At 29.5% G+C, this 26,583-nt stretch overlaps 1 protein-coding gene across 2 annotated transcripts in view; it reads right to left on the bottom strand.

Annotated features, from left to right (window-relative positions):
* Positions 1-16,474: 16,474 nt before the first annotated feature.
* Positions 16,475-26,583, bottom strand: part of LOC129980824 (uncharacterized) — a 46,189-nt gene continuing 36,080 nt past the window's right edge. Inside the window, exons 5-8 of one of the 2 annotated variants that reach the window (XM_056091240.1) lie at positions 25,581-25,845; positions 22,491-22,721; positions 20,039-20,372; positions 16,475-17,294 (exon numbers count right to left, since the gene is read on the bottom strand). In XM_056091240.1, coding sequence (XP_055947215.1) covers positions 16,506-17,294; positions 20,039-20,372; positions 22,491-22,721; positions 25,581-25,845 — 1,619 coding nt within the window. In that variant the 3' untranslated portion in view covers positions 16,475-16,505. Of the gene's footprint in view, positions 17,295-20,002; positions 20,373-22,490; positions 22,722-25,580; positions 25,846-26,583 lie in introns of both variants that reach the window. The other variant, XM_056091230.1, reaches the window with a different exon arrangement.

Genomic DNA, 26,583 nt, shown 5'->3' on the forward strand with positions numbered 1-26,583 from the left:
GGGGAATGAAAGATTTGCATGATTATAATGCAGCGGGAATGAATTATGAAAGCGTTTTGAAACTGTAAAATCTTTTTCGTTACGCTTGCATCTCATATCTATGCACGAAAAAGATTAAAACCAGAATAAATTTTTAATTTAGAGTTTAATATCCTCCAAAATATTTATGCCAAAAAGTAATGTTATGAATATTTGGTAAATTTAAGATTTCATTCCAAGTATTCTTTTATTTAAATCTTAATTCCTTTGTTATATTTAATGCATATCTTTAATTAACAATAAATCATGTTACTCTGGATATTGGAGTATTAGCAGAATAGTTTTGTTCATTGGATTGTAAATATTCTAAATCTTCCACATCTTTTTCTTTCTGCCATAGCTCGTGCTAAATCTTTTTTTAATAAAATTTTTAGGCCTTTATCTAGAAAAATTTAAATATATATAAAGTATTTTCTTATTCAGATTTTGAAGGAACTGTTTGAGTAAAAAAACAAACAAACTATCTTGATTCTTCGAAAATTTAACATATGAAGAGACCATAGAAAAAAATATCCTTTATTGTATGGATTCTAGGTATGCATTTAGTATGACTCAGAACGCGCATGCCCATACTAGAACAGGCACAATATATTTAAACTTGGGATTTGATTTTAATTTGTGAGGAATATCCCATTGTGTAAATAGGGAATTTCGTTTTACCCATTGTGTAAATAGGGAATTTCGTTTTACCCTTTGTGTAAAATAGGGAATTTCGAACTTCTTCTTATAACACACATATTGATTGTTCAAGAAATTTGAACATTTCTATCAAGATTTTCTCAAATTTACAGTTTTCAAACTTCTGACGATCTTATGTGAGAGGTTGTATCGTTGACAGCAACAACTTTGAAAATGATCCATTCTTGTTCGATGAACAAATATATATTTTATATTATGAGACTTCTGTCTAGGAAATATATATTTAACTTGAATATTTTTGCAACTAGAATCAATTTAACTGCACATTATAATCTGAGAAAAATAAACACTTATACCAGTAAAATGTGTTTTTTTTTAACTATTGCAATGAGCAAATTAGATTCTACATTTATGACGAGTATTTGATATAGACTACCAGTGAATTGTTCTGGTTTCAAAAAACACCATTTACCTACCTATATATTTATTTACCATCAACCAATTTCTCTACCTATTTACCAACCTGTCTATTGTCCATCTATTTATCCATCTACCTATCTATTTACTTACCTATCTGCCTAGCCATCTACTTAGCTATCTACCTCCCTACTTATCTATCTATCTACCTACCTATTTACTACCTATCTATCTATTACCCATCTATTTATCCATCTACCTAACTATTAACTTGCCTATCTGCCTAGCCATCTACTCAGCTATCTACCTCCTTACTTATCTACCTACCTATTTACTATCTATCTATCTATTACCCATCTATTCATCCATTTGTCTTTTACCTATCTATTTATCTACCTACTTATCTGTCTACTATCCATCTATCTATCTTAAAAGATAATCCTGTACAGATGGAATTTTGTCCTATTAACAATATCCCGGATATGATGGTCAAGGATTAACTAACGAAAGTTGTAGCAGAAAATCTCATATTCAGAATACTTACGAAATAAAAAAAAAATATTTGCAGTATAGTTCAGATGAAAATATATAGCAACATTGAAAATTTTGTTTCCTTCTCTATAGCGCTTTCTCTACCATAATGTTTGCGAGCCTTCAAATCAAAACTAAAACTCTAAAATTGGTGTGAAACTAATGATGATACATTAACAGGAAAAAAATGCAATGACAAATACATAAGAAAAATGATGCTGCTAAAAAAAACATTAGCAATTGTAAGATAGCAAAAATTATAGACCTCAGCTCATTAATTTTTGCTACAATCCATATAAAAAAATGCAAATAAAATGAGGAATTTGCGATTCCACAACTCATTTTTATTCATGCTTAGTTTTATTCGCGCACCTATAAGTCAACCAATTAAAAAATTAAAAGACTCCATCCGGTTTTGCTAGATGTTTATCAACAGAAATTGGAATTTCTCATCCGATGATGATGTAGAGCAAAGAGCCGGGGATATTTTTAACCTCCCTCAGTGTTATAAACGACAGTGGATGATAAAAGAAGGACTGAAGAATCGCAAACCTAACACACAAAAAAATTATGTATTTAAATCAGAATCATTATGTATTCGCCATAACTTTTAATACATTTTGTGTTTTGATTTGTTGAATATTAATGGATGCATTTTTTTTGTTTTTTCCAGTTTGCATATTCGATCTGAAATTTGTTCTAAACTTACAATTCTAATATCAAGATTCCATACCAAATTTCATTTTTTCAGGCTATTTGGAACCTTGAGCTACCCTGTTGACAAGTACACAGGCGGTCAAACAATTAGACCAACGATGGATTTCCTCTAAATTTTGATAGAAATTATAGTTTTGGTGGAAAGACCGAATGAAAAATCTTATTTGATTGGCTTGTAAACTTGTGAATTATCATGTTTGAAAAACAGATACAATTTCAAAATATTTCTTTTTTAATTCAGGGACTTTAAAACATTTAAACATGGATTTTAAGACTCTTTGTATACTTCCAGTATGCTATGTGGTTTTTTTATAATGGAAGAAATACCAATATCTGCAATGTAAACTGTCTGTCGAATTCAAATCCAGAATGTTTTTTAAACATTTTGAAATGTAGCTTAAATTTTTTCAAGTTTTTTCATTTTACAGATCATTGTTCAAGGAAAAAAAAAAGAGTTTTAGAACCATATTTTATTGGTTTATATTAAAATTAAAAAAAAACATTTATTTTTTATTGGTATTTTAAGTTGAATGTCGTTAATTTTTTTAGTTAATTACCTTATATATGTTTAAAGAATCTCAAAAAATTGAAGTTCCACAAAGCATCAAAAGATGGAGCCACCATCACAAAAGTTGCATAAAATTTACAAGAGAGTCCAGTTTTCTTTTTTTCTTCTCTCTTACAATGTGTTTTCATCTTTCTAATGTAATCTTCATAGTAAATATAATAAATCTTTTAGAAAAAAAGCAGTGAATGTATTTTTTTCTTGGCATTCATTCTAATTCAATAATGCGTTGTTTTTGATTCATATTAATGCATAAAATATTGTTCCAAAAATCGGTGGCAAATCTACAAGAGAACACAATTTTTTGTCTCTCAATATGTTTTTATTTTTCTAATGTAATACTCGTCATTGACATAAATCATTTTGAAAAAGCAATAAGAGTATTTTTTCATTTGGTATTAATTATGTTTCAACAATATGTTGTTTGGATTTTTATAAATGCTTGAATTGTTGTCATGAAAATTGTCATCAAATTCAGAAGATAATACATTTTTTTTCTCTCACACTATATTTTGCCATCGTTCTAATGTAATACTCATCGCCAACAAAACAAATCGTTTAGGGAAAATCCATAAGTTTTATTTTTTCCTTGGTATTCATTTTATTTCAATAATTTTGTTTTTGATTCTTATTACATGAAATACCGTCATGAAAATTAGTAGAAAATCTATTAAAAAAACACAATTTTTTCTCACTAAATATCTCCATCGCTCTAATTTAATCCTCATTAAATCAGAACGAATTCAACATAATAATTTTTTTAGTAAAAGGCAATAAATGGATTTTTCTTTGTATTCATTCTATTTAAAAAAGGTATTGCTTTTTATTCTTATAAACGCACAAAAACGCCAAAAAATCATAAATATTTCATATAAATTTTTTTTGAAAGATGTGGGTTTGCTCACAATCTGATTTCGATGTTGAAATTTGCTTTATGTCTCACTTCATTATATATAAAAATATTAAATATTTGAATTTTTAACAACTTTATAGCAAAAATAAAATTTCTCCAAGTGTCATAGAAATTATATAACTATACTTAAAAATTAAGCGAATATCATATGACTATGAGCGAAGGGAAAATAAGTTTCTACAGTAATAAATCAAGAATGAAATTTTTTTAAAAATCAAAATTTGAATCCAAATGAAGTCAATTCTTGCTCCCCTCACACAATTGTGGTGTGGTGTGAAAATTTAATTTTGGTAGCTTTGCTAATCTTACAACTTAAAAACAGAAGTGACGTCATTGTATGGCGTAAGATGACGTGCATTTGGAAGTTAGATAATATGTGTAAGCGCATTAACTAATTCTGTGGCGGCTGTTAAATTGACATCATTGAATTCAGAACAGATAATATAGTTAGTAATAAAACACTTAAGCTTTTTAAAGTGTTCAATATACATATCTATACAAAATAATATTTTTTCTGGGAAAGAAAAATCATGCTTGGAGTTTTTTTAGATGAATATTTTATTTCTTCATGATGATCAATTTTGAATCATCATCAAGTTTTCTTTATTTGAAGTACGGTCAGACAGAGCTATGAACCGAATAATCAAACACTAAAAAAGCAACGAGAATATCTGAAAGTTTTTGAAACTTATTCAGTTTAAAAAAAAACGATTTTGCTGAGAGATAACTTTTTGTTTGCTCCTCTTGAAAGAACTCCCGACAAAATATATTTTAATTGCATGCTTGCCATTCAGGATAAAGCAATTAATCCCAAATATATTGTTAAGAAAATCGTCTAATGAATGTACAGGGTGGTTATAATTAAACTACAGCACCCTACAACGCAAACGGGTGAACGAATTGCAACGAAATTTTGTATATAGACTATACACGAGATGAGCTCACAGAATTTCGAAAAAAAGTTTCAAAATGTCCACCAGAGGGCACCTTTTCAGCAAAAACATTAAATTTAGCACAATAAACGACCAAAACGGAATACAGAAAATATGTCTGCAATCCAGAACAAGAATTATCTATACATAGTATAAAATGAAATCTCCTGAAAGCATCTGTATGTTTAAACTAGAAAAATTCGAGATATAGTTAACTGATATTGGAGATATTTGTACCATTTTGTAGGGCATTTATTGTGAAATGTTTTAGTATATTGAAGTCTTATCAAAATTAAAAAAGGAGTTTTATAATTGTGATTTTAATTATTTTCCTACTACAACTAGAGCATGCGTAATACATTTATCCGCACATGTGCGAAAACTTCAAATTGTACATGTGCAAATAGCAAGAGCTGTGGTATGCATATGCGATACCTTTCTTTGTTTACGTCTGATTTTAAACGGGGATTCAAAACTCATTATGCCCCAAAAGTTAAATGATATTGGAGATATTTGTACCATTTTGTAGGGCATTTATTGAGAAAGGTTTTATTATATTGAAATCATATATAAAAAAAGGAGTTTTAAAATTGCGATTTTAATTATTTCAAGGACAAACGTTTCACAGTGCTGGAATTGACCTAAGCGAAGAATGTTTTTCTCATGGACAACTTTATGTGGTATTTTCTAGAGTTGCATACAAAATATTTTTGCCTTGGCACTAGGAGGAAAAACAGCCGATATAGTTTACAAAGAAATATTACGAAGCAAGCTGAATTTTATTTTCATATCAAATTATACAGAGTTGATAAACACGTGTGTAACAGTGGGTACAATGAGTTATTTGTATATTTTTTAAATTTCAAAACACTTTTTCTATTGTATATTTTTAGTGAATTATTTTGTCTATAAACGTATCATATTTTTACCTTTTTAACAGTCTAAATATTTCGGAACAGCTTTGATATATAATCATTTTCGCCAAAAAATAATTTATCGCCAAATTTTAACAAAATGGCAGAATGTGGCGCGAATAGCTGCAATAGCGTAAAAGTAGCAAAAGCGTCACCGAAAAATTACCAACCTCGCAAGGCGCCAAATGATTGTATATCAAAGCTTAACCAATATTTCTGAATGTGTGCAATAAAAAATGGTTTTGCAGTTATTTTTAATTATTTCTAAATATATTTTTATATTTGTTTGATGTTGCATGACATGCCCATGTCATATCAGGTGGAGGTAGACTTAAGTTTAAAGCTAATTTTTCCTCTTGAGCGTGATGGAACGGGTAACTCTGTGCGGGTACTGCTAGTGAGTAATAAAATGAAAAACTTGGAACTCCATAACGCTTCATGTGCGGGGCCTCACAACTGATCAGTTACGATCTGCTGTCGAACACATTGTCCATCGACATGAAATTTTGCTGGTGAATGAGGGTGGTCACATGTAGCACCTTTCCCTACATCTTTCTGGACACGATTAAAAACTGCTCCTCTTGTGCAATTTAGTCCTAATCTGTTCTTATTTCTGCAAACTGAAATGTTTTTTCCCTCAAATAGCGTGCTGTTATTTTTTCCTTGCCTTTACTTAATATGGTTCGATGACAAGGTGATCAGAAACTGGTTAATAAATGTTAATATTGTTTCTATATTCCGTTTTGATCGTTTAGTATGTTAAATTTAATTTTCCGGAAAAAACGTCCTTTAGTGGACATTTTGGAATTAATTTTTTTTCGAAATTCCATGAGTGCGTATAGTCTATATACCACATTTCGTTGCAATCCGTTCACTCGTTTGCATTGTAGGATGCTGTTTATAAGGGAAGTTTAATTATAACCACCCTGTACTTTACAAGAAGTCAAGAACTCGATAACGACATTTTATTCTACAAAAAAGCATCAAACATAGGTAGCTAAAACATACTCGAGATATACACAAGGGATTGCACTTGTAGACAATAATAATATAAGCAGACAGCAAAATCGATGAGCAGTAAACAGCTCAGTACAAAACATTAAAGTGTTAGTTTTGCAATAAAAATTTCAAAAAGAGAATTAGCCTGAGTGATTCATTGTAACTTATTGCGTTTATATATGTTTTCTGACAGAATATGGAATTTTCTAGAAGAATCCCAGGATGTCGCTTCCCAATAAAGTTACAGCCACAATTCTTGTTTTTTCTGGAGCCCTTATTTTTGTCATCAAATTTATCAGAGGTTATAATAAGATCAGAGGATATGCACCTGGATTCTATTCAGAATCCATCAAAATATCTACATACCTTTCATCCGTACCACCAGACCAACAGCGCAAACAATGTTACAGATTCATAACAACGTGTTGTATCTATTGTGCCACAATTATTTATAAGAAGAAAAGAAAGAAGCATTTCACGCAAAATTTTGTTTTTAAAGCAACAGCTTTTGAATTCTGTAGTTAAATTTCGGCCTTGCACCAGTGACTCTATGACAGATCACTATGCCGAAAACTTCCTTAAAAAAATCTTTGATTTGAAGAAAGACAACGAAAGGGAAGTAAGCTTGTCAATACTAGCAGACTACTACAGGAATATCACGCTTTATATACTGTAAGCTCATAAAAAAGCAGTAAAGAAATGTAGTGTATATACAACTAATTTTCAGATTATAATGTGCCATTATTTTTTAACAGGTACATTGTGATTTTTATAAGAATTTGCTCCTTTGAAGAATTGCATCATATCAACTAAAAATTCTATTTTAAGTAGCATATTTTTAACATACAGAATTCTGATTTGTTAAATGTATACACAAAGTGGCGAAATCAGTCTCATTGTTGGAACTGGAGCTTTGTTAAAATAGGAGTTGGAGAAGGATAAGTGGTGACTGTTGATGTATATAGTAAGATCTGATTGATTCTGTTCTGGATTTTTTATATTATATATATATATATATATATATATATATGGTAAACTTGGGAAGGTTTAGAGGTATATTATCTAATTAAAGGTTTAATTTAACGGTTAACAGAGTTTAACAGTTCTCTGACAGATACATTGGTTAACCTAATTTATATAATCTATTAACTTATATAAATCTAATTTAAAAATTTACCTAATGTTACTACGTTTAACTTCCCTGTTAGATATATTAATTGATTTAGGATGACTTATATAATCCAATTTTATTAATTTTCTATTTTTAATATCAATATTCAAACTTAAAAACTGGCATCTTCCTTTTTGAAACAAACAAAACTGCTAAAATTTATCGACTAATGTAATGAACATGTAACGTTTAAATTGAATGCATATTATAAAAAGAAATATTAAAAACAATGTACCTACTTAAAATAAAACATTAAAAATTTTATCAAGAGAAAAGTTAATTTAACATTTTAGAAAAAATAAATCACTACATTTTATTTATGTGTTTGAAGGCAGTAATTGTTTTTAAATTAAATAGAAATAATTGAAAAAATTGCTCTCAGTAAGGTTCTAATAGAATGACAATAAAATATTTGTAACTATTCAGAAACAAACTAAAAGAAGATGTTAGAATATTTACTGGTTTGCACGGAAAAGATTCATTTTTATGTTTTAAACTTTTATCGCTCATTTTACTTTCTCTTTTTTTTTTCTCCTTTATAGAAGGCGTCAGATAATTTTCCGAGAAACTTTTCAAGATTTTCTTTACAAAATGAGTAACGAGTTTTCTTGCGAAATGAGTTTTTTAAATTAGTTATCCTTTGCATACAGAAGACAAGACCCTGAGACGATTTCTTCGAGTCTCTGGAAGATATATAGAGTTTTTATGAACAATAAGGAAAGAAATTTGGTAACAAGCCTATCTGATGGATTTAGTTTCACGAAGAATGAGGTTCTAAATTTCTTTTAAACAACTTTTTTTTAAACTTCATGTTATAAAATAGTTTGCTACATTCATTAGAAAAGCTGAAATATCAAAGTTGCAAAATTTATATTATTCATTATAGATTTATTGAAATAAAAGCGAAGTTTAGGAATATATTTGAAGGCATTTAATCTCAATATTTTCAATCAGATATAAGACTTTTTTTACTATTGAAAACAATAATTTTAATTTTTGTTTTATTTAAAATTAAACTGATTGTTTAATCTTAGAAGATAGTTTGCATGTTTTCATCATTTTTATTCTTTATAAGCTGTATTCGGTCTCCAGTTGTTAGCCTATTATGTTGATAGTATTAATTTAGTCAAAACAAATACCGCTGATAGAATATATCTTACCAGAACAAATAATAGTTTTATTTTAAATTAAATTTGTATAGCAAAATTTCTACATTTAGATTGACTAGATGCACTTGTTCCATTTGTTGAAGAACAAGCGCATTTGTCGTTCCATTTGTTGAAGATGGTTTTGAGGCATCATAAACTTTCATATGAAATAAAAATTTGACAAATTGGTGCAGTAATGGGACTGGGGATCTTTGTCATCATTTTCCCATACAAATTAATGAAAAGTGGAGTTTTATTTTTGAGATTTCTCTAAAACATGAGGGATAATGGTGAACAGACGAACATTGATGATGTATATAGAGGTTATGATAGTTCATATTAAATAAAAAGCGACAAAATTAGATAGTGTATAAGTTTTGGGTCTGGTTCTTTGGATTTTCTAATTATTTTAAATATAGAGATATCAGAATCTTGTAACTTAAAAATTGTTTATAAATTTTATATCTTATTTTACAGAGCTTTCAACGATATTTTTTTTGCAAAATAGAATAAAAAGAGCTGTAAACAATAAAGAGCTGAATTAGAGTGAAAGAGGGAATGGTTTTTGTTTAACTAAAATTGGTTATATACCAAAGAATATCACTGGGAAAGATCACAGTTCTAATAAGAAATTCGCATTTTGGGATACATGGGTTATTAAACATGGATATGTATAGTTCTTTGCACTCTTTCAAATTTAAAACCTTTCCGCAATTATTGAAATTAAGCTGTTATAATTTTTCTATTACTCTCTATATTTAGATATACATTTATCGAATCGAATCATTAAAAAAAAGCCGAAAATTTGAACTTGTAATACTTTTTTTCATCAATTTTATTATTATTATTCTGATGAATCGTTGATCATTATTACTTCCCATAGAAAATTAATGATTAAAGTCTTTTGTAATTTAGAGCATATTTAGAGCCATTGTCGAATATTTAATGGTTTATCACGTGATATTGACAATGAATGGCTATGAAGCAATTTCATGAAAAGTCATAGGCGATTTACAAGAGTAAACTTGGATGCTATTTGATATCTGTCTTATAATGGGCCATGATCTTACTTACTTTATTATAATTTGGACAAAAATTAAAAATTAGATAGTCTCAATGCTGTTGATCCACATAATATTAACATTAATTGATTCTGTAGAACTTTTAATATCAAAGCGTTATCTGGAACTACTCCAAAGATTTTCATTTTTTATACCATGAAGGCATTTATAAGCACATCGGTGTTTCTTCACTATATGATACCAAAATTTAAAGGCTACCAGTTGAAAGTTTTTTTTTATCAGCCTATTGATACTTGCGAAATTTTCATGCAATATTTCGTCCAGTTTCGTTTATATCTACATTTTTTAAATAATAAAAAAATCAAAGAAACAGTCCTCGACTCCCAATCACTGTTTTTTCCTGATTTCACTAATTTTTATTTCACACGAAAGTTTTTGACCCATAAATATGCCATTAACCTACGTCCAGAAGTTCCATTTTTGGATCGGATATATATGCACACACACACACACACACACACACACACACACACACACACACACACACACACACACACACACACACACACACACACACACACACACACACACACACACACACACACACACCAAAGGAGAACCAAAGATGTAGTTCTTAAATCCAAACTAGTCTAATATCATCATTTTTTATTTTATTTGGAAATTTATGATCCGTAAATCATACCTCAGTCGACCAGTTTCAAGAGAGATCACAAAATAAAACTTTGACACTATCCCCAGAATTAAGAAACAGAACGATTTCATCACTTTTGATTAGTAACTAACCAATCAGATTTATTTGTATTTCTTGTACAAGCAATATTTTAAAAATTTTTCTTTTGTTATGATAATATATATATATATATCATCAACCACCAGTTTCCAATTCTCACCGCCACCAGTTTTAAGAATTATCCCAAAATAAAACTGTGGTATTGCCACCAGACATTTGAAATAGAACGATGTCGCCATTTTAAGAGTAAGAACCAATCAGATTGATTTGTGATTTTTGTGCACCCTGTATTTAAAATAACAATAGATAATTATATTACAATAGTATTTAAAATAACTTAAACAATTGTTTGTTATGATGTGTTGTGACTTATGGCTCTTTACAAGTTCGTAGACAGTTATCTGTAAGCAATTTAAGCCGAGTGACAGGCTCTTGTTTTATCAGTAGCGCCAACTAGAACCAAGTGTACTACTTAGCTACTTTATTCGTCACGTTCGCTTGCACAGCTCCTTTTTACAAAGGGGCGCATTCACACACCCCACAGAAGAACAACAACCATGCCCGAACCGGGAGTTGAACCCGGAACGCCCAGATCACGGGGAGAACTCGTTATCCCTATGCCAGGACGCCGGCCATTACGATGATAAAATATAGATCATTAAAGTTGGTTAAGTGGCTAAATTAGTATTATTAATTTTCTGTGCAAACCTAGTAGAAGGTGACTACATTCTGAGTAAATTCGAATCTTTGTCCTTTAAAATTATCATCCTGGTCGTTCAAATTTCTTTTTTGATAGTTAATGAAATTATAACGTTTTTTTTTTTCAGTAAGGAAGCAATGATAATTCAATTATATTCATATTGGAAAGTGCTTTGTTAAATACATTATTCTGAAGTTTGCTACTGAAATTTGTAAATGATTTATATTTTTTTTTTGTGGAATGCAATCCAATGTCGGGAAAATTAGCTACTATGCTTCAGTTACTGAATTTTCTGTTCTCACTGAAATTAAGGAAATTTTTCAGTAAAGAATCGATAAAATACCAAAGGAATTCACCTAGATCTTCCATTCCTCAAATAAATATTTTATTCCGAAGTTTCCTGTCGGTACTGAAATTGCAACAGTTTTTTTTATTCTTTTTGCTGATTGCAATATAATGTCTGAAACTTTGACATACCATTCTACGCTTTATTAGAAAACAATTTTTCGACAACATTTATTAACAAAGAGCAACATGAATCTACCGTCCACTTTATTGAATAAATGGCTGACAGAAAGCCATAAAAGATAATTAAGAACTATCTGCTTATTATTATGAAAATAAATTCATAGCGCCGCTAGATTGTTTATATTTACAAACAACGAAAAGCCAATGAAGCTAATGAAGAGTGAAATTTGCAATTTATAAGCTTCGGTGTAATTACTGACAATTAGTTTGAGTGCTTATCTCCGTAATTGTATCTTCCAAAAGAATTAACGGCGCCCTGCTGGAAGCATAATGAGAGGTCTAATTAGTTCAAATTTGTTTTCCCGTTTTCATACACATCCTTTATATACCTGGAGAGAAAATTTAGGATAAAAATTTGCCCTTTTTCTGTAGTATGAAAGTAGGAAGTTAATTGAAATATAACTCTTCGCCAACGTTAAGTGTTAGAGGAGTGAACGAGAGATTTAATGAAAAGATTGGTGAATTAGATAAGCTGTTTTAAATATAGGCAGGAAATGAGATTACTTGGTTAAATGGTTCTCTTTTATGAATAATCTAGGATTTTTCACGGATTATGTGTGATGAAGTATTTATATAAACCAAAATGACGTCTACTGATTGTTGATATTTTAACTGCAGAAAGTCCAAAAAAGGATGGAAAAACATATAATGAAGTGATGGCACGTTCATTATCGGATTAATATTTGGATATATTTGCAGCAATTACAACAATCGTTTTCAAAATAGCATTTTTACTTTCTCGTATATGTAATATAGAGAAAATATAATAATCGTCGAAAAATTCGAATTCGGAAAATCTGACGAATCTCCACGTTTTAGACCATCCTGAATTCGAAAAGCACATTTTTAGGAATCTGTTTGTGACAAAGATAACTGAAAAACACTTTGAGCTAGACCGTTAAAGTTTAGTATACGGTGTTACTATAAAGTTTACACCAAATTTGCAAATGTCTATCAAATTTTTTGTAAAATCTGTTCTGATGGAATTCGTCTGTCCGGTTGTTACGGATACAAGTTAACACGATAATTACAAAACGAAGAAAGCTAGACAGATAAAATTACACAGATTTAAGATCTAGAGTGTAGGCGCTTGTCAAATTTTGATCTAAATCCAACAAAGGGTTGGCTGTCTGTTGATCTATAATTTCAGAAACGTGTGAACAATATAATTAAAAAAATACAGTAATTTAATTTATCAAATTTGGTTGGAGATTTTGTGGCTACAAGTGCAGTTTTGTGTCCAATTTTTATTTCAATCGGTTGAGAAAAATGTGTTTAAAACGGAAATTCGATTTTTAGTTCCTTTTTACGCGTTCCAGGGATTTATCACCAAATAACTCGCCAAGAATGATACGATAGATTCAGTCAAAATGCTGAATTCATAGCAAAAGTCAATATTTCGTAACTATTGTATGCCAGTGCCATGCAAGGCGTTCTCTGGCAGGAAAAGTTCATTAGAGTGTATGCGAGAAAGTTTTGGGGAGACTATTCCAGCAGGTATCAGAATAGCTATTAACGTTTCTTTGAGATCTCAAAATGTTATAGATTAAGGAAACAAAAATAATAATTGTTATTCTATAGAAATCTAATCCTATCTTTTACGGAAAATTATTTTTTTCACGAAAAGTTCAATAGAAGTCGAAAGAGCATACAAAGTATGTTGCATTTCGCTGTAGCAAAATAACTAGAATCTCCATTAAAAAACTCCTAGGACGTTTAGCATCAGGACTTTCGAAAAAATGAAAATGTTTTTCTATATCCCTGCTGAATCCAGGATAATTAACTTTAGTGTTTATCAAATCATAAATTCGTTCGTTTTTAATCTTTTATCATCATTTTCTACATTTTTAGTCATTTTATCTAGACATAAATATTTCTTTGGTTTATTTTCCAGGCATTTCGCTTTAATATTTGTTTAAAGAAAAAGTGGCTAGCTAGATTTTTTATGGAATGTTTTTATTTATATTATTTTTATTTTTCTTAGTAATTAACTTAATTTATATTTTCTTTTTTATATGTTTTCACTTTTTGTTAATAAATGATTAAAGTAGAAAAATAAACTATTTTTCAGAAAGGAATTGAAATATTTCTTGTACAACATGAAATAACGTTACCCAATAGCCAGCTGCTTTTAATCATTAAGTATTCATTATCATTATTATTATGGTCGCTTTAAAACGCTGTTGTTGTTACTTATGGTACTTTACAAGCCCGCTGGCAAACTGGTCACTTTAAAATTAAAATATCGTATATCACATTTGTTAAATCAAATTTTTGATCTAAAATATAAGAATTAAAAGGTTATTGAAGTAAACTTTTATTTCTTAAAAGAAAATTCTTTTTTTAATTTTTTTTGTTTAGCTTTTTTTATTTTCTCATATATAGAAGAAGTAACTGTAACTGTCAAAAAATTCAAACTCAAGATTTTGATGAATCTCCAAGTTTCAGATTTCCCTGAGCCCAAAAACAAAACAAACATTTTTGGTATTACGTCTGTCTGTGAACATGATAATTCAAAACCTTTTTCAGCTAAATGGCTGAAATTTGGTATAAGGAATTATGACTAAATTTGTAGATCTTAAATTTCAACGAAATACCATAAGAAAAGTCTTTCTGTCGGTTGGTTTGAGTACAAACGAGCTCAGTAAATACAGAACAAAAAAAAAAAAAAGAGTCAATTTGGTACTCAGATTTAGCATTTAAAATATACATACTTAAGAAACTTTGAACCAAATTTGTTAAACAGTTGATTGTCAACAGTTGATAAAAATGATAACATTCGATCCAAAATTCTTTTTTTTAACGATCTATTTCTATTAATCTTAATAAAATAGTTATGCTAATAATATTAATCAAAATAACTTTTTTATTATATCTAAAACAATCAATTAACTATGTAAAATTCAAGTAGAACTGAAATTTATCTCTTTGCCTTTAAATATTTTTTTGAATTAAGGAAAGATTTTAAAATAAATAGAATTTCAGAATTTGAGACAGTTTAAAAAATGAAGAAAGTTGAATTCTTTAATTCATCTAAAGTTAAGAAACCACTTTGAAAATATTTAATAATATGGCTTTATTTAATTTGAAACATGTTCAATTTTTGTCATTTTAAATACTAAAAATAAAAGGTTTCAAAAGAATTTTTTCTAACCTTTTATTTTTATGATTTACAAAAGGTGTTTTTCTTTTGAATAGACTACACGAATTAAAAGTAGATTAAATTTGATTTTTAATAATTAGGAAAATGCCATATTTTAAATTTATTTGCTATTTTTTAAAGCTAGCATTTTATGATGTTTAAAAAAATACTGAAAAGTTTCACATAACATTTGTAAAAAATTGCAAACTAAACGATTTTAAAGAAGCACGTGTGTGAATTTAATAAGACATTTTGGAATGTCTTATTAAATTCGTTAGTTTCAAAACTTTGTAATATCTTTTGGTAAAGTGAATTATAAATTTCAAAATATCTTAATGGTGATAGCTTATGAAAACAATCTCAGTAAATTTCAGAAAAGTGAAGAACTCTGTCAAATATAACTTTTATCATTACACCAATGTGAACAATAATTTTATGAGTATCACTTTGTAAAGAAATTTAACGAGGACTATTATATGAAAACCTTCTACCGAAATTTATACCAGGTTTCTGATTGAAAATTTAAAAAAAAGCAACATTAAACATCTACTTGTATTGTTTTATTGATATATTTGAATGATCTTATATTAATTAGAAAAAAAATACAGTACACTCCCAAGTATCTGGCTCGTGTCTATCCGGCTTCCGTACTATCAGGCATAGTTTTCTTTTATCGTAATTAAAGGAGGAAGACAAGGCGTTGCATTGGCAACATTGAAGAGACATTTTGCTATGATCTTCCTACGTGTCGTGTTCAAGATACAAGTTGTGACAGGAAAAAAAAACAGTGTACTTCTTGTTGTTTATTGTTTCGTCAGTGCGTAAATGACCTCAATTGTTGCCACTGCTCAATTGTTTCTGGTTATAACTGCCCAATACATACAGTATTCGTAAATTATTTTTGGAATATGCTTAATATTTTTCTAAGTGTTCCACAGGGACGATTTCAAAATGAGTGATTAACGAAAAAAACATCGCAATGACTATGGAGAAGAAATTACGCGCTAGACTCTGATGTAAAGGCAAAAAATATAATTTCGGTGTTAGAAACTGGGAAAAGTACAATGGGGAATTTGGAAAAAAAAATCATGTATAAATTGAAAAATGGTATGCTACATAAGCTAGTGGAAATGGAATAAAAGTAAGCATAAGAAAAAGTAAAAACTTTGCATTCTGATATTGGTGGGCAAAAAAATGAGTTCATAGAACGTCGGCCTATCCGATGCTTTTGTTATCTGGCCAACCATTCCGCCACATTAGGCCGAATATTCGGGAGTGTACTGTAATTTGCCTTTAAGTTTGAATAGTTTGTGGAACGCACGATGAACAGAAGAAATAAAAATGAATAAAAACAGATAAAATATTTAATTGTGCCTTTCAAATTCTGTGGCGTCTTACTCTACATCTTCGACATATTGTGAATACAAGACAAAACGCTAAACACACGCATATCCCGAGACCGAATCCAATGATCCACCAGTACAATTTGAAGCTATCTCTCGGTAATGCGCATAAGGTGGGATCTTCATCCGCTGTGATCCCAAGACCAGGACAGTTATTGACTCCATTGCAAGCCAATTCCCTGGTTAGGCAAGCCATGGAAGTGGTGCACAAGAAGTCGCAATCTTTGCCCAGGGACACTAAAGTATCTGGACTTGAACGTGAGGGCAACATTTGCAATTGTGTCCATTGTACTGTGAAGTTGTAAAATTTCTCAGACAGACGCAGACTGACTGTCACATCTGATTCAAAAAGGTCTTCTTTGCGAAGAAGGACTTCCTGCATCTCGTCGTTGGGGCACAAAACTATGTTATTGACCATGGCATGGTCCGTGCTGCAGTTGGAAGGCTCTGGAAGACCATCCAGCTTTAGGAGGATGTCCATCCTATGAAAAATTGGGATTTTCCACTGGCAAAAAATGGGAGCTTCCGGACACTGACCATCAGGACAAGTACCTGGACCTGAAACTAAAGGAGGGAATGTCAGAAGACCTTGTATATCTAGTTCTAGGCGTTCCGGTCCACAACGAGATTCTGTGTAGAAAATGTAACTGCCGTTGACGATGTGTTTCTGGGGGAGTTTCTTGTCCCATGATGCTTCGGCGTGCAATGAGAAATGCATAATTGGTCCCAGTGATGTTAGAGTGTGGCTTCGAGGCGTTGAGACCTGAAAAAAATGGAAGTTGCAGTTTCTTAATTGAATATTATTACCAATTGTGATTAAATTCATTGGTGCTTTATAAATAAGTTTTTAGATTATCATGATGCTCAATATCTTGAAAGAAATAAAAAATTTGTAGATAAAGTTATCAATATGTAAACAAAATAAATATGGAATAAACACTGCAGAGAATATATTCAACACTCCATTATATGAAAACACTACCATGCGAATGAATGTCATAACGATGCCACAAAAGTATTAATAATTTTAATTCTCATAAAAAGATATTTTACAGATATTATGTGAGAGTAAAGTAAAATTTCAGGATTTATTAGAAATCGTAGCACGGGAGAGAAATTCTCAAATAGTAAAGGATTGAATAAAATGTTTAAAAAGTAAGAGGAAAATAGGCATTCACGTCTTAACTATATTCTTACCTATCCAAATTTAGTATTAATTAAAATTATTATGTAATTATGTGCAGGTACGTGAATTTCCTTCAAAGAAATCATAAGAAAATTTTGAAAATTTATTTGCATTAAATGAATATATATGTTACTGGAAAATTTTGAAATGCAACGTTCTACAGAATATCTAGTGATTTTATGAATGTCAAAAACTGGCTTGTAATGTATGAGACGATAAATATTTCATGCATTTCTTAGGAATTCCATAGAATGCCAAATGACGGGCCAACAAAGTATGAAAAACATCTCCGATTCGTTTGGAATCTCGAAATAAAATTAAGTTTAATTCAAAATAAAATTGTTTTCATTCTTGGTGCAACAAGTAGTTTCATATTTAATTTTTTTATTATAAAGGCTTAAATTTTTTTTTACAACTTGATTTTTTTTACTATGGCATTCTAATAATTATAGAATGCCATAAAACTATTTTAATGGCATTCTATAATTATTTTTTTCAAAATAACGAATGAATGACGAATGAATTGTTTAAATAATAACATATCATGACCCTTTTTTTAAATTTTTGCTTCAATAGTATTTGTCATTCTATAGAATGCCTAGGTATTTTATACAATGCCTAAGGTAGTATATAATAATCTTCATATTTTATACTCTACCTAAAAATGCCAGACGTTTTATAAAAGCTTAGTTATTATATAGAATGCTTGTTTTTATATATTGCCAGTAACATACGGAGAGGTATCAATAAGAAGCATATAATTTTCTGCATAAAAGGGAAAAAAATTGCAATGCACGAAAATACTAAACAGAAATGATAGCATTACTATTTATTTCTTTTCAGCATAAATGTCACTCATTTTAACATATTTGTTAAGACTGTCGGAACGTATGAGATTGTTCTCAGGGCCAAAATTCTGACTTCTGAGGAACTTAATTATTGACCCAAACAGATGAAAATCTGAAAATCCCAATGTGCCATGTCAGGGCTGTATAGTACTTCGTAATCGAATCCTTTCTATTTTGCATGAACGGGGCCTCGAATGGGCTGTATGGCAATGGATCAATTCGCAGCCGACGATGTTTTATCAGACTAGGAGTTTGAATTTGATCCGAGGCAGGGACAAACGCCACAATATGAATGGCAATAATGTAAAAAAATAATAAATTGGCGATTTATTTATTATATTTTTTATTATTAATACTTTTTATTTACATTTTATTAATTTATTGATACACCTTCGTATAAAACAATGACTATGAATTTTTTTAAGTGAATTATTTTATCTTCAAGTTTGTTAGCATTAAAGATGTGAGTTCAGCATAAATCTGACATCTTTTTTTCATTTTATTAATTTGATTATGCATTTTTCAATTTTTTTTCCTTCAGAAACTGAGTTAAAGGCTAGAAGCTTTGAAGATACATTCAAGATGAGACTAATGACATACATGGCAATAAAATTGAAGCAATTTGACAATTTTGTTGGAAATTTGTGCCAAATCTTGTAAAATAAATGAAACGAAAATTGAAAATTAATTAGTAAGAGAAGAATACCCGAAATTTTCAGATATTATTCATGACGAAACAAGTAGAAGACAAGAAATAATACTAGGCAATATAAATAAGATTGTCTAAATTAATATTTTATCATAAAATATTATTCCAATTCTAATAAAATATTTCAAATAATTCTAATAAACAATTTTTTTCGCCTTTACCTCATAGTATATCCATTTATTTAAATTATTTAATCTTTCACTTTAAATCATTACAGAAGGGCAGTGGTGGTACATTTCTTATTGTAATATTTTATTTGATAATTGAAAAAATGTCTATTTTGTTTCATTAAAATCGTAGTGACAGACCTCCTTAAATAGCTTAGATGCAATTGTTAATACATTTGGTGAATTAGAATGTTTCTATTTTGACTGGCTGAAACAGGAGAATCAGTTTTGATACTGATTAGCGATAATGAACCATGTCTAGTCTTAGAAATTGGGTTACCCTTACATTATTTTTCTCCAAGCTTTGGGAAATGTTTGTCTAAGTTCCACCAAAAATGTCCAGCCATGTCACATTTTACGTTAAATGACGATTTGTTACACATATTTCAGCGATGCTTTTTTTCATTCTAATCGAAGAGTTAAAATATTTTTAATCGGCCAATGGAACATCGAATGGAACACCGAATTTCGTCAATATCGTTCCAATTAATAAGAAATGATGGTGGGACAAACATTACAAACACACATAGACGCATTGAATTTTATATAAAAATACATTACTTCGTTCAGAGTTTTTCTTGTAAAATCAAACGTTACTTTGCAAAAGCAGATCCTCTCTCCGAAAGTTAGAAGGACTTGAGCATAGATAGGCTCTTGTCGACAGTCCATGCAGTCCGGGGATAACTTTAGAGAAGTGTAAATGTCTAGACGAACTCGACCTTGAGGAATCCGACTCGCATCGAATGTGTAATTGCAGGTCAAAGAAGTAGCATTTGAATCACCAATGGGTTGTCCAGTCAAGAGTCCGGTCATCCCACTTTCTGGGGTGAAGGTCCGGCTGCAAGTTCGGCCACTGAGATTATTTCGACGGGTGACTATATTTACTGGCCTGACTTCAAATGCATAGCTGATGGATGAACCTTCCAGTGACCTAGACGAATTTGATATGTTAATTTTCAACAATTCTTTCCCAAATTATACGATTTAAGCTTGAAATAATATTTTATTAATAATTTTTCCTTTGAATATTAAGAGGTTGATTGTCTAAGTGATCATATAATTTCCTAAATTGAAATAATGAAAATGAACTACAAGTACTTGTTTTCACTTTCTTATATACAAGTCATTATAATGTACTTATTTTAAAGTTAAGAATATACATATGCAGATTAATAGGCGTAGAAAGCAAAACAATATGGTAGATATAATGTCATCGGAAATGATAAGTCATGACAAAGTGAACAGAAAATAATCAAAGCAAATTATTGAAATTAGATCTATATGCTTATTGAAGTGCATTTTTTACATTTCTTTTTTTTAGAATGTTGCAAAGCTAAGTTTTGATAAACTATAAGAGTAGATTAGTTGGGCTTTCCGGAAACTAAATCGCACTATTTATTAGGTTATACCAATTACCATAAGAAATTTGGATTCAATTTAGAGAGTAGCTTATATGAAGTAAATTATATGTAATTCTGACATCTTATAGGAAAAAAAATTCTTAAAAAAATGTTTGCGATGATTTTATAGATAACTTTCTCTATACAGAGAAATTTAATAAACTCAATTGTACTTTTATCAGGTACTAGTTAGTATCCGGTGCGTTGCTCCTGCAGAAGAAATAATTTTGGAAATATCGTTTGAAGTTTGAAATAGTTATCGTGTTTAAATTAGGGATGATATTTATTTTCTTGTCGACAATGAATACATTCATTGAAATTGAATATTATTTAAAGTAGAAAATGAGTAATATTTATTTATTTATTTACTTTATTATTCAAATATACTTTAGGGTAGACAATATTTTTGGTTATTCTGTCTTCAACAAAAACAAATAAATTTCGCGGCTGTCTGATTCTTGAGCATCCAACATATAATTGATCATGTGAAAAATATGGATTTTCTAGGTTCAAAGCAATAAGTTGGCAAAGTTTTATCGCCATCGCCTGAACGGTACGGCAACGCATAAAATACGAACAAACAAACGTTCATTTTTCATACATTATATGACGAATTAGCATCATATAAATCTGTTAATTTTTATATGTACAATTGCAATGCTCTTTTCTATTGATACCATAAAGAAGAAAAAATAATTTTTAGAAATAATTTGGATTATTTCAAGATGTAAAATAAAGAAAAAGTGAAATGCTTACCTTATGGTCTCAAAGATAAAAATTATGGTTAAATATATTCAAAGGAACTAAAGACTGAACTTATATATATATATATGAAATAAGATTTTAGAGATTTCTAAAACGGATAATGTAACCTAAAGTCATCAATAAATCTTTAACAGTTCAAAAGGAAATAATTAAATAAAGGAATATAAACTTTTGCCCTACATGTACCTAATTTCTCATTTTTGAAACATAGAAAGAAAGTATGTAAGAATTTTTTTAAAATGTTGTATTAAATTTTAAAATTTTCTCTAAATATAGAATGAAAACAATAAGACAAATCCAATAGTATTTTTTTTCAATTCAAAGACTTATCTAGCCATAAACAAACCCCCGGGAGGCACCTCGAAATGAGGATGAGGTGCTTCCGGCATGGTGGTTGGATCTTGCCACCCTGGAGGGTACACTAATAGGTGGGGGATCTGACTCCTCCCATCGATGACGGGACGTACTTCCTTCGGGGAGGGTTGTACCGTGGCCGGTGACGGCCCTTAGGACTCAACCACAGTTCCCGCCAATGTTGCTGTTGCGGCGGTCCGGTCATTCAGTTTTTATAGTTTAAATCCGTGTGCCTTCGTGACGGGCCGGAGAGTTAGATGGCTGACTTTAGCCATAAACAATTCTGTTAACTATTACATATCCATTTGCAATGTTCATATTTTATAAATATTAATTGTAACTAGCTAAAAACCTTTCAAAGCAGGTCATGTGCATTACAATAAAAATCTTTTTTTATTAATGAATCGTTCTCAATCATTCTCAAAACACATACACAATTAATTTGTTATATGCATCATTGCCTTTACTGTTTTTTATAAAATTATTAATATAAATTTTTGAATGTTTTTGAGAAAAAAAAATAGAATTACCCCATTTTGCTGACAAATTCAACGAAAAGTCCGGGACCAGAAGTTTCGTATATTGATCGAGGATGTTCAGTTCTGGGTCGGTTGATGTCGCACAACTTCGACATTATCTTTGAAGGGTCTCTGTAAGGACTGTCATATAATTTCAGGGATTCGTTGCAAAGTGTGACTCGCTCCATTCGAAAAAATTCGAAACTAAGCTTTAAAACCTCTTCGTCAGACGATGCAGTAAACCTGAAAAAGTAGTTAAATTTAGAGAATGTTCATATCATAACAAAATATTATTTTCATTACTTAGAACTATATAAAATACACACCCATTTTTGTTGCATTTGTATCTTGCAATTCCATACTAATTCTTAAATAATCAACTTTTTAAATCTAATTTTTCCTCCATTTTTTCAGTTACATTACATAAATATATTTATCGGAATCCTTTTATATATAAGTAATTTTTTTAATCCTTCATTTACTTAAATTATTACATGGGACGTGACAATTTAAACATAACATAGGACCATATTCCTAAAATATCTTTGCTTAATGGACATAATAGTAAATATTTGGCGCATTATTTGGCATTTTTGAGGAAATAAAAAAAAAGAGAGAACTTTTTAAATGACATGATTTCGTTGAAAAATCGACTTTTGACGAAAATACCAAATTTTTTTGTCAAATATTCTTTATTTTTGAACAGTATAAAATTGTTTGAATTTTATTTAAAAGTCCATTCTTTAAGAATTTACATAATTTTTTTAATATTTGCATAGTAAGTTTTAACGTTATTTTATATCGTTAATTAATATTTCTCTAAATTTAAAATTTTGCTAAAATTTTTTATAATTAAAATCTAATATAGAAACAATTAAACTTTATATTTAAAGAATGGACAGAATTCCGGCTTATTTCTTAATTTAGAAAATAGGTATAATATTTCGTAATTTAAATTTAAGATTTTCCAGCAAATCGTTTGATAAATGTTTTTGCTTTTTATCCCTGCATAGCAAAATACACATACTTTTCCGATTGTCTAAAATCTTTTGGTTTTAACTAGTATATTTTTGCTTTATAGACGCTTTTCTAATCAATTTATGAAAAAATCATGAGTATATGCATTTTATAATCTTTCCAAAATGTCATTCTGAATGCAGCACATTCATCAGATAATTTATCAATAAAAGCACATACTTTAAATTAAAATAATGCTTTATTATACTTATAGATGAAGAAATTTAAAAATTCAGAATTAAGTTAATCGAGAATAAATTAATATTAAATGGTTTAAAAAAATTACCACTTTTAAAAAAGTTCTCAATGATATAGAGGTTTTTACGAATAAATTGAAAAAGTTGAACTAAGCAGTCTTATTATTGTGTGATATTATCTATATTTTCTATGTCAATTAATTTGTGTTGAGATAAAACGGCATACCGAAGAATATAAATAAACTTTATTTTTAAATCTGTAATTGATTGTTATTTGTTTACTTAACTCACATCAGCGCAACCTGCTCAAAATGTTGCAAGATACGTGTAAACCGATCAACAAAAACATAAATTATAATAAAAAGAATTCGAAAAATACCAATTAAAATCCAGCAACCGGACATATGATCAAAAGAGTACAGAACTGTTTATAAGAGAAAGCTGAAATTAATTCTTAAAGCCTGTAACTTGATTTAAAATTTTTCTTGAGACATTATAACATTTTTCTGATTTTGAGAAGTTACCCTTTATTGTTAAAAACTTTATTAAATATATTATTTTTAATCTGTACTTAAGGCCTGGTTAAATGAAAAGCACCAGTATTTCTATATTCGAAAACATGTTGGTAGGCGTCATCATTGCCATCACATAAATGGAAATAGAAGAAATATAAAAATGCGTTTTTTAGTAAATAAGCTAATAAATGATTTGAAGTTATAAATAAGTTCAATTATTCTTAGATCTATTATTTTCAAGCTATAATTGAGGCTTGACTAAAAGAAAAGCACCTGCAAGTCTATATTTGAAACAATAATGGCTGGCGTCATTACTGCCATCAAATAAACAAAAGAAGAAAAAATATAAAAATGATGCAAATAATCTATAAATCATTTGCGCTATAAATAATTCATGATAAGCTATAAATAATGCAACAAAATAAACCAAATATTTAATTAGGATGAGTAGTACAGGATGCAGAATCCAAATAAAGTCTTTGAACTTCATTTATATTACAATTAAGGCTTTGATTATTTAATAGACTTTTATATAACAGGTGACTATAAAAAATTATCCCGATAGAAAAGATCATAACTATCATAGCATTCACAAGAACGAAGAAAATTTTGTCCCAAGTTATTTTGAGGTATGCGCTCAAGAATTATGCGGAAAATAACAGTTAAACTCTAACAATTATGGTTATCGTAACAAAAGTTCAAAATTTTCAAATGTCAACACCAACGTTTTTTTATTGGAATGTGTTCTTTATAGAAAAATATAATAAATATCATTGGAACGGTACATGTAGCAAGAAGATTACCTATGCTAGACAGACTAAGAAGGAAAGAGAAAATGTGTTGTGCCTACTAGAGACGTGAAGTTCAACTGAATTCTTTTCGGTATGGTACGTGCTTTGGTTCTAGGCACCATCTGAAGCATGCAAAATGCCCCCGTGATTGAAGTAGATCAAACAGAAAATTTGTGAAACACAATAAAATGTTTTGATTTCTGTTGCTTCTCTGCTGTTATTAGTTGTTTCCTTTCTTCTTAGTCTGTCTACCGCTAGTGATTTCCGTGCTACAGTTACCGTTCCAACGCTATTTATTTATTTGCTATGGTAAACTCATTCAAATAAAAAAAGTTGGTGTTGCCATTTGAAAATTTTGAAATGTTATCACTGTTACCGTAACTGTTAAAATTTAACTGTTGTTTTTTCATATGATTCTTGAGCGCATACCTCAGAATATATTCTCGAACCAAAACTTTATTCCCTTCCTTTGAACGGTATGATAGTTATGGTCTCATTTATCGCGATAGCTTTTTTTATAATCACTCGGTGTATATATATTTTTTAAATTAGAATCATTCATAAACAAATTGGAAGCATTACCTGTATGTGCACGTAGTGTTAACAGGGTACCACGATCTCAAATGGCCAAAAGTAAAAACGTCTCCAGCGCGTAGATGTTTTGTAATGGAACAAGTGCCGTTGCTATCGAGGCGTGGGAATTCATACTCAGTTTCTGTTTCTGAGTGTATACTCTCCGCCTTGAAGTGAAATCCCGTGTTGAGAAGAGGCCCCACGTTGGATGTCACAAACTCTACCAGCATTTCTGGTCCGGAGGCTACGATCTGAGATTTCAAACGTCCACGCCCTTGAAAAAAAAAAAGGAGTTCAAATTTCAACTACTTAAAGTGTACATGATGATGCACATTTTAATTTTTTAAAACTGATTTATTAGCGAATATATTCTTTGATACTCCAGTACTAAAAACAATTTGTAAATTTTACCAAAATCCCATGAAAATCTTATCTGTGCAATTTTGACTTTATTGCACAGATAAGAAAACAGGCTGAAATTTTTAGAAGAATATTTTGATTCATATTTAATATGCTATTTTTTTAATTATAGATTACATTTAATGGTACTAAATAAAAATTAAAATTAATATAATTATTTTTAAGCCAGTTTCTTCATTACTTATAGTATAAAGTGAAGGTAATACTAATACTGAACCATTACAAGTTTTAAGGTTACAAAACATATATAAAAGTAAAGTTGAAATACAAAAATGTATTTTTAATTGTTATTCAGATAAAACAATTTACAGCGCATTAACAAAATGGATTTTTGATAGATCAAGATATAAACAGATTTTTTTTGAAGAATAATTTGAAAAATAAATTGATTATAATTATAGCAAGAGAAAGAATGAACCTAGATAAGAAGGGTAGAACAAAAGAAGGATTAATTGTCACTTTATGCGGAATAATCTTCACTTTGTTTAATAATAAAGATTTGATATTGTATAGCCTTTTATTTAATAATTTGCTCCCGATTTCCCATATATAAGCATCCCATATATTTGGTTGAAAAATGTGTAATTTTGGT

This window comes from Argiope bruennichi, chromosome 1 (genome assembly GCF_947563725.1).
Source record: "Argiope bruennichi chromosome 1, qqArgBrue1.1, whole genome shotgun sequence".
NCBI lineage: Eukaryota > Metazoa > Arthropoda > Arachnida > Araneae > Araneidae > Argiope > Argiope bruennichi.